This window comes from Diceros bicornis, chromosome 25 (genome assembly GCF_020826845.1).
Source record: "Diceros bicornis minor isolate mBicDic1 chromosome 25, mDicBic1.mat.cur, whole genome shotgun sequence".
Taxonomy (NCBI): Eukaryota; Metazoa; Chordata; class Mammalia; order Perissodactyla; family Rhinocerotidae; genus Diceros; species Diceros bicornis.
In genome coordinates, this window is record NC_080764.1 from 43,400,270 (window position 1) to 43,413,617 (window position 13,348).

The 13,348-nt window shown below is 36.7% G+C and overlaps 1 protein-coding gene across 3 annotated transcripts in view; it reads left to right on the forward strand.

Annotated features, from left to right (window-relative positions):
• The window catches only part of NAP1L1 (nucleosome assembly protein 1 like 1), a 32,640-nt gene extending 29,497 nt beyond the window's left edge, over positions 1-3,143 (forward strand). For 2 of the 3 annotated variants that reach the window (XM_058568757.1, XM_058568754.1), the window contains 2 exons: positions 784-855; positions 1,543-3,143. In XM_058568757.1, coding sequence (XP_058424740.1) covers positions 784-819 — 36 coding nt within the window. In that variant the 3' untranslated portion in view covers positions 820-855; positions 1,543-3,143. The remainder of the gene's footprint in view (positions 1-783; positions 856-1,542) is intronic. The other variant, XM_058568755.1, reaches the window with a different exon arrangement.
• Positions 3,144-13,348: the final 10,205 nt, after the last annotated feature.

A 13,348-nucleotide genomic window follows, 5' to 3' on the forward strand; every position in this document is an offset into this window, starting at 1 on the left:
GGGCTTTTTTTTTTTTACACAGCTTTTTAGAAGCATTTTAAATTACGTATTGCTTGTGTTGTTAGCTGGTTTTCCTTCCAAAGAAAAGCTTATAAACAAAGATTAGTTTTTAAATGATCTGAATGCAGGAGTGCTCAGGAATAGGGGAGCAATAGTGTTTATTAGATTGTCCCAACCACCTCTATTCCCCATCTCTGAGAGTCCCAGTCTGTTATTCCTGGGAATTGGTCGTATCAGGGTAGTAAAGGCCTTTGTCTCTCACAGAAGACATAGTACATTATCAGGATTCGTTTGAAACTTCTGGTTTCTCTTTAATGCATACTCATTTTGTTAAATGCTGTAAAATATCCAGAAGAATAGTGAGCAGGTAAAAGAGGGTAGTTAAAAATCAAATTAAATTTTCTAACAGGTATGAATTACTCTTAACAGCTAAATATGAGTGGAATTAGTATTTTTGAATAACTGATCTATAAAAAGGCAAAAATAATTGGTAATATGACTAACATAAGTTGCCTGGTTATTTCATTTTTTAAGATGATGGCTTAGTGTGTTTCATTTTATGGAGTTCATTCTACAATGTAAAATTTGGGCTTTATTTTAGTATTATTGTGACTAGCCAATATTGGAATAAAGAATTTGCTGTCATTGCTATACCATTTCTTTAATTTGGCAAAAATTTTGACAGAACAGTAAAATAATATAATTAAGATAATTAATTACTCTTGAAAAATTAACTGATAGAGGTAGAAAAAGATAGATTGACTTGTTGTTTTCCTTTAACAGAAGGATCAAAACCCAGCAGAGTGCAAGCAGCAGTGAAGCAGGATGTATGTGGCCTTGAGGATAACCTGCACTGTAATAGCCTAAACACAACTATTATTTACTTACAGCCTTATGTTTTTGTATTTTCTTGATAGACTCAGTAATTTTTTTTAAAGGAAAGGAACTGATATTTTAAAGACCCAATTTGTTCTACCTAGCATTTTAACTGTAGTTTTTCTGTCAGATATGTTGAATGCCCCAGTTCTCTCATGCATGTTCATTCGTTGCTACATAGTTTGGTTCTTCTGGAGTATTTTTATCATGTAACTCTTCGATTACAGTTAGGAAAAGGAGCAGACCTGTTAAATGAAAGAGATTTTTTGTTTTGCTGTTTTTTTCCCTGAAGCACCAGAGTATTTTTTCAGCTAGTAGTTGAAGGCGTTTTTTTTTTTTGCTTGCACTAGCTGTGCCTTTCATTACTTTGTTATAGAAATGCAGTGACTTATACTAAGACAATTCTTCATTTAAAAAACAAAACTTGTCAAGGCAAGTGTATGGTTAAGAATTTCCAGTACGACCACACCCAATAACTTAGATTGTTATTGGATTTTTGTATTTTAGGTGACATAGTTAACTATAATGAAACCTAACTCATAGTGTGGTTATTGGTTACCACGGGGAGGTGAATAAAACCTAGTATTTTCAGAAATTAAGCCTCATTATTTTAACTGTACTTTTAAATTTAACCTCCATTAACAAAGCATCTTTTCTTTGTGGTAGGGTCTACCTTCTGCTTCCCTGGAAAGGATGAATTTACATCATTTGACAAGCCTATTTGAAGTTTTTTGTTGTTTGTTTGTTTGTTTGCTTGTTTTTGTTTTTGCAGCCTAAAATAAAAATGTCAAATATAATTTTAGTTCTCACAAGATAATGTCTTAATTTTCTACTAATTTAGGTAGAAGCAGAGGCCTAGCTTGAATTAAGCATTGTACCCAGTTCACCATATTATTGATAAAAAGGGTGCCAACTTTGGAAGAGGTACTACATCTACTAATAAGAAAGTATAAGAAAGTAAATCTTAAATGATGTGATGTTTTTAAAAAGAAAGATTAAAAAGTTAAATTTCATTTCTTTTGGTTAGAACTAGAGAGAAGACCCCAAGCCTCTGCTTAATTCCAGTTCTTATTGCTGCAAGTATGAGCGTGTCATTTACCCATGCTTCTGTTGACTATGTATTAAAATGGGTAGAACTGTTTACTTAACTACCTCACAGATGTGTTAATGCATATTGGTTAAATTTTATGAAATGTTTCTCAGTCTCATTAAAAGCTCAAAAATTTGGACCTATTTGTATTGCAAGTATGATATTCAGCATTTTATTCGTACCAGGGTTTGATAATTAAACTGGAAAACAAAGTAAGTACCTCTGTTCTGGATCTGGTCAGGCAATACTCTCGCAGATCTTGGTGTGGCTCCTGTTTTAATAGAAGTGGATGGATGAGCAGCTATTCCAAAAGGTCCAAGGATTGTTTTTGGGTGTTTTAGTTATGACCATATTGTAGTAAATACTACAGAGATCATGAGACTAAAGTAGAAATAAGACCATTTTTAGGGGGAAAATTGCCATTAAATTTGAGACTGTAGAGCCACATTTAAAATACCTCAGGCTAATTACTGTTAATTTTTTGTGATGAGCTTAAAAGCTTTGACAGTGAAGGTGGACTAATTGGATTGTAATTAGTAGATAGCCCAGAGTTCTTGCTCTTAATAAGATTACATTGGGTTCGTTTTTAGAGGTGATAGAGCTTCCCTTCTGAAAATTTAGTGTTAAGGTTTTGGAATGTGAACACATTTTGTTATTTGTATAGTACTATGCATTCCTCTCCTGAGATTTTAATTTACTACTGGAAATCCTTAACCAATTGCAATAGTTTGTAGGGAAAAAATGCCATGAAAACACCTTATGTTTTTCCTCTTTATTTTCAAAATGAAGTTGCTTTGATTAGACATTCTGTGCTGATTTTCTTTTTGTTACCCATATTTCATCTGAACACAAGCTTTTTCTGAATTAAAATATTTTTAATCTAAAGATAGAATCCCATTTTTAATGAACTTAAGTAGCAAGCCCACTTTTTTTTTTTCATTTCTTTAGGAAATAGCTATTGCCAAAGTAAAGGGGTAGATACTATTTTGTCTTGTTATATAAGGGGGATGTGGTTTGCAGAGGAATTGGTTTCTTAATAAAGCTGGAGTTTCAAGGGATACCGGTGTTCATCTATGCCATCTCTCCAGGTCCAAAATGGTTCTATCCCATTCTAGAAATTTGAAATAATGTAATTTGAATTCCTTAATAAAATTTGCATTTAATTTTGTAAAACGTACTGGTGATATTTTGGGTGGTTTTTAAAAAATATATATACCTTTTTTGGAAGAGCAGAGAGTAGAGATGTTTTAGAGTAGGCTGTTCTGTGCTTAGGCCACAATGGCCTGTAAATTTGTGTAATTTTACGAGCACCCTCCCAAGCCCTACTAAATGAAGTTTGTTATTGGAAGACTAGAAAGGAATTCCACAGTTCTATAGATTTTACTCTGGAGTTAACTACAGACATTTTTGAGACACTTAGAATTTTGTCTTTACATTTTCAGCTTATAGTTTCTCTAGCCCAGGCGCTGCCTGCCAGGAAGTTCTCTAAATTTTTCTCCCTAGAAATGGTAAAATCCCATATGATCACCTATAAAGTAATACTTTGAAAAAATTTTTTCCTGACTGTCATTTTATGGTCATTCAAATATGGTAAGTAAGCAGAGAACAACAGTTCCATAAATTGACTCATTTTTAGTTTAACATGGATGTCGGAAAGTTAAGTTTATGTAATTTCTCAGAATTCTTTTATCTAGTTTGCTGAAGCAGTATTAGTATTTCTGTGACATAAAAATATGTTCATTGTGTGGAATTGGTTTATGGAATAGTAATTAAGAAAAATGGGATTCTACCTCTTTCTTTTTTAGCTCAATAACAAATCAAAAAGGAGACATTAGCTTTGATAGAAATATTTTCATTATTCTGTGAATAGGTTGATTCTGTGAATATTGATTGGTATAAGGCCCCTAAGATAACTGAATTAACTGTCTATATTACTGCTGTTTGTAAGACAGTATGAATTTGTGGGTTTATTTGAGTTGTAGGACATTCCCATTATTAAAAATACAATTTTGAATTATTTGTGAAAACCTTATTGTACCATGCAAAAATATTAAACTATTTAGTATTAATATATCCTTTGAATGCTTGGTTTCAGGGCTTGGTTTAGAATTTGAGTCCATTTTTATGGGTTAGTCTTATAAAAATTTTACCCTTTATATTTTTGACTATTTAAATCAAGCCAAATGGTATTTTAAATGTACAGAACGAATGGATAGTTTAGAAGAAGCACGTTCTTCATAGGAACCTTAGGAAAGAGAAATGATATGCTAATTCATTTTTTCTTCAATCTTCTGCATTGTATATATACTTGGTAATTGTGAACTGGATTTTGTTTGAGAATGTGTTCATAATTTAGATAACTTGCTGCTTAAAGCACTAAGTCTCTAATAACTGAAAAGTAAATGTAAATGATAACAGTGAAATTAACTAAGATCAACATAGATATATAATAGTGATTTTGTATACTAGTTTAAAAATCCAGGTATTAAGATATAACTTAGATTAAAAGCCAAGTCCTTGGACTAATTAAAGATCACTTACATGATTTCAGAGAAATGGAAACATCTTTATTGGAGTGTGAAGTTATTTTACTTAAGGATAAGTGTTTATCCATGAGAAATTTTAATTGATGTATTCAGTTAATTATATTACAGTATACTTTGTATCTTGTGTTTATTCCATTTGATGTTATACTGTACTTTTAGGTTTTTCAGTTAAAAAAATTAAAGTATTACCTGATTTTCTTAAGTATAAAATAAATGAGAAATGGAGCATAACAATTTAGAAATAATAAATTGCCAGCAGGAAATAAGTCAGTCTAGGTACTTAATTTTCATATTGGAAATTGAGTTTGTAGCTTTGGTAGATCTCTTGTTTTGAGTTTTATTATTTTGAAACTCAGGATAAAATGTTGCTTAAAATAAAAGCAGTACTTTTTTTTTTTTTTTTTTTAAGATTTTATTTATTTATTTATTTATTTTCCCCCCAAAGCTCCAGTAGATAGTTGTATGTCACAGCTGCACATCCTTCTAGTTGTGTATGTGGGACGCGGCCTCAGCATGGCCGGAGAAGCGGTGCGTCGGTGCGCGCCCGGGTTCCGAACCCGGGCCGCCAGCAGCGGAGCGCGCGCACTTAACCGCTAAGCCCCCGGGCCTGCCCGAAAGCAGTATTTTTTAGTTCATGTATTTTAAACTTCTTAAAAACAAGAAAAAGGAACTGGGGATAAGTGATCAAAAATTCAAGTGCCAGAAGTTGACAGATCTCTGATCAAGAGGTAATGGTGTATTAATATTTGCAGTTTGATCATTCATAATGAAGTTGGGCAATTGTGACTCTGATAAACTTCATGGAGTGGTAAACTAGTTTCTGCCAGAATACTCAAAACTTAGAGCTTTTAGCTGGAATTTCAAGGATGAGTATGAATTTGTGTAGTGAGGGATGGAGCCTCTAAGCAGAGAGAAGTTCAGGGGAAGGTACTGGAGGATGTCCTACTTGACAATCCAGGGCACATTCAAGGCGTTGAAGAATGGGTGGAAATACAAGGGTCAAGCCATGGAAGGCTTAGCCATAGAAGTCCTTTTAAAGGATTTAAAATACTGAAAACCACCTTTTTAGAGTGTTTAAAGTGAGGATGGCCTTTTCACGAAGACGTGATAGATTAAGAGTCAGCCATTTGAAGGTAAGAACATTTGAGTTAGAGGCTAGGTCTAAAGTAGGCTAGCCTGTCCAAGTAAGGGGTGCAGTTTTTTTTAAATAATGGGTTCAAAGTTATGGGCAATGAATCTTCTTAAAGTCAAGTTCCATTGGTTTTTGTGGGGGAGGCTTGATCGATATTGCAACTTTTGTCTGTCTGAAAATTACAATAGTTGAAAGAATTCCTCTTTATTTACTCAAATCCCCATTTATTGATTTTGCTACATAGCTCTATGTTCTTATGCATACATACACACTTTTTTCTAAACCATTTGACATAGTTGACGAAGAGCAGACATGCCCTTTTACCCCCCAAATACTGCATTTTCTCAATACAAAGACATAGAATTGCAGTACAGTTAATCAAAATCAGGAAATCTTAACTATGCAACTAACACAATTCATTTTGATGCTTAAATTGCCCAAGATTTGATCAGTGGTATCCTTTTAAAGCTGGTTCCTGTGAGCTTTTAGCGTGTCCTGCATCATTTGAGCGCTTCTCTACTTCATAGCTCAAAAAGATTTTCTGGGCTCCTTGTCGACTTTTTCTGTCCCAGCCCTGAAATTGGCTATTTTTCCGGGGATCCCTTTTAATGGAGAATATATTTGGTACTTAGGAACCATGTCTAGCTGCAGGGTGTGCTTGTTCTGGGATGTCCTTGTTTCTAGGTCTTTTCAGGTGATGTACTTAGGAAGTATATTCCAAACTGAATACTTCAAAGTGAATACTTCAAAGTTAATCCAGCACAATAGAGTTTTCCCTAGCCTTACCCCAGTCCGTATTTGTAACTACCTTTAAATAGGTAAAGATAGTAGCTGATAGAACTGGGAATTGTAGATGAGGTTGCTCTATAGGAATAAGAACTCATGAATGTAAGTGGAAAAGATCTAATTTTAGACTAAAATCTTGAAGCCCCTAAACAAATGACTCTAAACCGTTTTTAATGAATATGGGAATAAAATAGTTAATATGTTGGGTAGTAGAATGGTTAAACATAGCTTTTGAAATCCATCTTCCATTTGTTCATTCAGTCTCAGTGTTTTGATTTGTCTTGTGGAAGATTGCGGTGCTTGGAGCAAGTACTTGGAGAGTATTTAGAACCTGACATCGGGCCAGACCCGTGGCCTAGCAGTTAAGTGTGCGCGCTCCGCTGCTGGCGGCCTGGGTTTGGATCCTGGGCACCCACCGACGCACCGCTTCTCTGGCCATGCTGAGGCTGCGTCCCACATACAGCAACTAGAAGGATGTGCAGCTATGACATAGAACTATCTATTGGGGCTTTGGGGGAAGAAAAATAAAATTATAAAACAAAACCCTGATATATACATAATGAGCATTTAGTAAACGTGTTTCCTAAATATAAGAAAACCTAGAATTTGTGGTTGGGAATCATTTTGTGTGTGTGTGTGTGAGAGGAAGATTAGCCCTAAGTTAACATCCATTGCCAGTCCTCTTTTTCGGGGCAGAAAGAGCCCTAGGCTGACATCTGTGCCCATCTTCCTCTACTTCATATGGGACGCCACCACGGCATGGCTTGACAAGCACTGTGTTGGTCCATGCCCAGGATCCGAACCTGCGAACCCTGGGCCGCCGAAGCAGAGTGCGCGAACTTAACTGCTGCAGCACCGGGCTAGCCCCCCAGGAATCATCTTTTAAATTGATTTTGCCAGTTAGTTGGAGATTTTTTGTTCTGTTTTTTTTGTTGGCTCTAAAGGCAAAATGGCTCCTGGCTAAGAGGTGTGCTACTTGGTGTACAAAAACGCAGAGACCGAGACTGGATAATAAATGTAAATCTATGCCCCCATATTGAAGGTCTTTGATGCTTGTTGTAAAGTAAGAAAAATAGAAGAAAAGAGTAAGTTGCTGCCCTTAGTAAAGTCAGCTAGTTTTTAAAAAATCTCATTACTTTAAAAAAAAACAAAAACATGTTTTCCTATACTTATTTGTTTTCTTTTGTCTTTGGCTGAATCCAGGAGTGATCTAGGGTAAAACTAAATGAAGTCTGATTGTATTTAGATATCTGATGCTCCAAAACACCCATGTTGTCCATGTCTCCATCCCTAACATTTACCTGTAGCCTTAGACATAGGGGATGGACAGTCTAGGGGTGGACAGTGAGACGGGTGTCTGTCTGGAGATCAGATGTGAATTTAGACTTGGATTAGGCCAGTCGATTTGTTTCAAAAGTGGAGGCTGGATCTGTTTTTCCTTTTTTAAAGATTTTATTTATGTATTTATTTTCCCCCCAAAGCCCCAGTAGATAGTTGTATGTCATAGCTGCACATCCTTCTAGTTGCTGTATGTGGGACGCGGCCTCAGCATGGCCGGAGAAGCGGTATGTGCCCGGGATCCGAACCCGAGCCGCTAGCAGTGGAGCGCGCACGCTTAACCGCTAAGCCACGGGGCCGGCCCAGGATCTGTTTTTCTGTTAGCTGGGTTGGTGAGTGGACCTAGAAGCTAGAGAGCAACTTGGACTTCAAAAACCCAGCCTATCTAAGCTTCATTTGCATTCTGTTTCAGCTGTGCTTGGCTGCCTTGTTTTTTAATTTCCTTCCTGCCACTGGCCTTTCATGCATATATCTTATTAGTTGAACATAGAGTCTCCTTTTCATCAAATTAACATCTGCTCTCTGGTTTTTCAGTTCTGAGCTGGTTCTACCAGTTCAAGATTTACTGTAAGGATGCTTGCTCACTATTGGATTTCCTAACTTCTAGGACTGGGCCTGGAAGATGGCGTACAGCAGAGTTTTGTATATGTAGATCAATTGGGATTTATTGAGACTCCTTCCAGTGTACCTGACGTAATACTGTACGTGGCCATGTAGCAAGGTAAATGATTCTCATCAGTTCAGTCTCGCAAGTCAACCGAGATACTCCACGGTCTTTTGTAGTTGTCAGATTCCTACATACTGAGTCACCTATATTGAGAAAATCAATAAAACAACAAAGCTGGACTATGTATATTGTTCTGTAAACTCAGTGGGACTATGAGAATGTGGGGAAAGTATCAGTAGTTGTTGCAGTTACCTAGTACTGCATAGCAAAACCACTGTCAACATGGACAAGATTGATTTTGCTGACTGTGCTTGGGTAGTTTATTTCTGCTTTACTGAGCATCAGCAGGGGCAGCTGTTGAAGAAGAGGGACTGGAATCACCTGAAGGCTCTTCATGCATGGGTGATTGATGCTGGATAAGATCTCAGCTGGAATGTGGCCAGAACTCTACCTAGACATTTGCTTACAGCACCGTGGCTGGGTTCCAAGAGTTAGGCAAAACTTGCATCCTTTTTACGACCCATTCTGGGAACTCATCACTTCTGTACTCTTGATTATATAGAGTCAGCTGCAAACACACCTACGTTTAATGGGAGGGGACTCTGCATCTTGCTAGAGGAGTGATAAGATTTTGGGAAAGTGAGAGGAACTGGAATGTCGTAGTGGTCACAAATTGTGTTTCTTGGAAAATACAGTTGTCTGCAATACTGTTGATATAGCAAAAGCTACAGTAGTTTTCCAAGATGATCAGAAACATCAAGAAAGGTTAAATTATACCTGTTTATGGAGAAAAAATGTTTTACTTTATCATACTGGAATCTTTTATCATTTGAATTTATACGGACAAGTGAGATTCCCAGATGTACACATAATTAGCTCGTTCTGAATCATAAAAATGTCAAGCTTGATTAGTAAAGAAACCTTAAATGGTAAGTATAAGATCATTAAGTACAGATTTTTTTTTCAAAGGTTGGGTGTGATATACAGTGAGGAAAACTTCATTGCTATACTGCTTGTCTTTTAAACTAGTGTTTAAACTTTGCTTTTATAGCATTATAAATCTTAATCAGCTTTTTTGAAAGACCCAAATGTGTACTAACAGTTTCAAATAATAATTAAATAATGCTTTAATTTTCATACTTGTTTGAGGATGGTAATTATTCCCTCTTTATAGGTAAGGATAGAAGTATCTTTAACAAGGCCCCACAGTTGATCTGTGTTGGAGCCGATATTTGATGTCAGCTTGTTTGGCCTTTGCTTGTGCTCGTACCAGCTGAGAAGACAGTTGCACTGACTTCCAGATACTCTTTTGCACGCAATTAGTGGTTAATTAGGCACTTTTTTTAAGCTAGAGATTTTACAATATCGTATTTTAGAGACCAGAGTTTATCTGGATTTTGTTTTATAAACAGTTTTCCGATATTCTTTTCACTCCACCCCCACCCCCTGAGTTTGCATACATATCTTGGCTGAATAACAAACCAAATACACTGTGGCTTAGAGTTTACTCTTAGGCGTAAACGTAGGTTCTGGGGCTCGTATGGGAGCTTCATAGTTCTCAGGCTTCCATCCTCTACTTTGTTGTCCTTGGCATATCGCTTCCATCTTTCAAGTTGTTTTATTGTCTGGAATGGCTCCTGCAGCTCTTACCCATCACGTCTAGGTTATAGGCAGCAGGTAGGACTGAGAGAGGCAAAAGACTCCTAGCATCTCACCTAGCATCTCACCATCCTTAAAGAAGAGCCTATGATTTGCTTACAGCACCAACCGGAGGCTGGTAAAGATGGTAAACCTGGATATCTAGAGCCGAAGCTGAGTTTGCTAGGAACTGGGAGAACTGAGGTTGGGAGGATAGCCACGTGGGCCACATATACTGAAGAGCTTCAGGTTTAGACGAGGATTGTTTGAAGGCTATCCTGGAACATGTGGGGCAAATAACTACATTTCAGAAATAAGTAAATGGGCCCCAGAAAGGTAATTTAGAAATACATCTTAAAGGATTAGTTCTGACTGGAGTCCTATCCTTCATCCAAGGCTTTTCACTTTATCTTGCGTGATACCTTTCCTAAAACCATGCATACACAGCCATGCATACACGTTGAGACGATGACTTAAGCAAAAGTGTAAAGGGAATCGCATCAAAAACTACCAACTGTTCTAGTTTCTGACTTGTTAAGGGATGGTAATTATTACTCAATGATTCACTTAAATCAGGTAGTTTGTAGTTATGAATCGTGGCAATTTCATTGTTGCCTCTAACATGGGGGTTTGCTTTTTGTGATAGATTTAGTGGCAATGTGGAAGCTTGCCATAAAGATTTTTTGGATTGTGTCTTTGGTAAAGGTGTCTTCCCACTTTTCTGGGCCTGGCTACCCCACGGTTCTTTTATTTCTTCCCTTTCACTTCAGTCCTCTGTCCGTTATACTGTCATGTGTGACACAACCTCCACCGTCCAATCATTGGCCTACAAGCCTGAGTTCTAAAGTAACCTTGCTCTTTACAGCACCCAGACAAGTTTGTCATACCATCTGTTTTTCTTCATCCTCAAAAGTTTGGAAAGAATTATCTATACTCACTGCTTCTACTTTTCCTCTTGTAATGCCTAAAAAAGGCCTTTGCGCTTTTACTGATTTTTTTTTTTTTTACAGATATCAATGATAAAATTGAATAGTTTGTGTTCTCTCAGACTGTGTGCTATGCTGTGAAGAAGACTGCAAAAGAGGGAGTCATCCTTGGAATCTAGTACCTCAAATGGAGAGATTTGCCCAAGTGGCTATCAATCAGATATTTGAGTTGCAAACAACAGGAGCATTTACCTTAGTTTAAGTAGAAGTGGGCTTAGGAAAGCGTATTAGATGCTCATGGCCTCTTAATGGAGGGCAGAGGCTTGGATGCCATTCAGCCAGGGCAATGTTCAAAGTAAACCTAAGTTCCCCAATGCTTCCACTGTCAGTCACTGGAATACCTGATGCTCCTCTGCTGCCACCCCTGAAGACCCAGAAGTCAAAGCATCAGTACATTTGAGTAGTAGTAGTTTTGTGACACTGTAGTAGTAGTGGTTCTTTTCAGCCTTCTTCCTGGGCTATCCTCTCCTCAAGTGTAGTATTTCCTATGTTCTGAATTTAGGGCAAAGAGGAGAACTAAACCCCTGCTCCATTTCTTCCACTCATTTTCATTTGTCACTTCAAAGCTAATATTACCCTAATATGAATCTAATGCCTCACCAGTATCCTGAACTCAGTTACTTGTTGAACATCTTCAATAAAATGCCTTCAGCCTGGCTGTCCTGTTTTGAATAATACCAATATATTTCCAGCCAGAACTAACATTTAGTCTTTCTTCAGCTTAAGTGCTGTCAGTCAGCATTTAATCAGTCTCCATCATGATCCACTGTGCTGCTAGGTATGGTGATGAAAACACTTATCCAAAATGTTAACTACTGGTCAGATTGGAAGTAGTGGAATATGATTGGGAAGGAATTAACTCAGCCGAAGAAACTTGAGGTGGGATTTGAATTGGGTTTTGAAGAACAAAAGGTCACAGAGGATTTGGGAAGGCAAAGCAAAGACAGCACAAGTCGATAAGTGGAGCTCATTTAGGGATGAGTGGAAGGAGAGTCTTGTAAAGGCAACTAGGACTTGCGGGAGGCAACTGATAGTGTTCTATATGTTTTAGGAATAGAACTGTTAACAATATAGGATGGTATGGATTAAAGTGGTTGGGCTATTACAAGAGTATAGGTGAGAGAAATGAGAACCTTAATTAGGCTATTGGTGTAATAGGAAGGATAGAGACAGCTGATTGACTGACCTACAAACAGGATTGTAGTAACAGTTTCAGGGACACCTGAATAGCGCACCAAACACCCTTTACTATTCCGACTCGCTCTAAGCTGTGTTATACGAATTGATCACTAGGAGGCATCAGTTGAACTAGTAAGGCGAAAAGGAAGGCAGCTAAGGCTGGTGCACCTAAGAAGTCTGGATAGTTGTGTATTCAACTGAAGAGTTAAAATTGAACCTTTTTGACTTGGCATTTTGGAGATTAGAATTTGTATAAAGTATTTCCACTGAACAGTATTTAAATGACGAAACTAATAGCTAAGATGTCTAAATGGCAGTCTGAATGTGCGCCTTTAGGTACTGATGAGAGTGACCTGACATATTTTCGTAGATTATTTAGCTTTTAACTGTTGAAAGACATTTGAACTTTGCTCTATCCAAGTCTTTCATGATAATCATTGTCATGAGTTTGTACTGTATATTGCAAATTAGGAAGTTTATAGATTAAAGATTTTATAATTTTGTAATCAAGTTGTAAGTGAAAGTAAACACTTAATAACTTTCCAAGTTCTGTTAAATGTCTTTAAGCCAGTTTTTGATTAATGGACTTTTAAACAAGTATTTGGCGATTTGACTGCCAAGTAAAAGAAACTGCTACCAATTCAGTTCTATTACTGTGTTTCTCATACTTTTAATTACTTTTACTAGAAACCAATAGGATTATAATTTATATTAATACCTCTCAATATTAAATTGCATATTGCTCAGAAAAAGAAAGGTTTGTAGGATTTATTTTAGGTAGTATCTATAGAATGTAATAGCATTTAAGATTCAGAGGCCTAGCACGTATAGTAGTTAATATATTTTTAAAAAATTACATCAAATAATATGGCAAGTTTTGGAAGTTTTTTAATAAAGTTACGGTTTGAAAATTATTTAAAGAAGGATGCATTATGAAAAGTGTCAAAAGCATTTGAAGCATTTTTTTTTTAATGACTGATCTGGGCTTCTGATACAATTTAAAAGTTTTACGTATGTTGGGCCCCTACTTTGTGGCAAGGATTGTACGAGGTGATTGAGACATGTCAAAACAATGATCCTTGCCTTCTTGGAGAGCTTACATTTCTATAG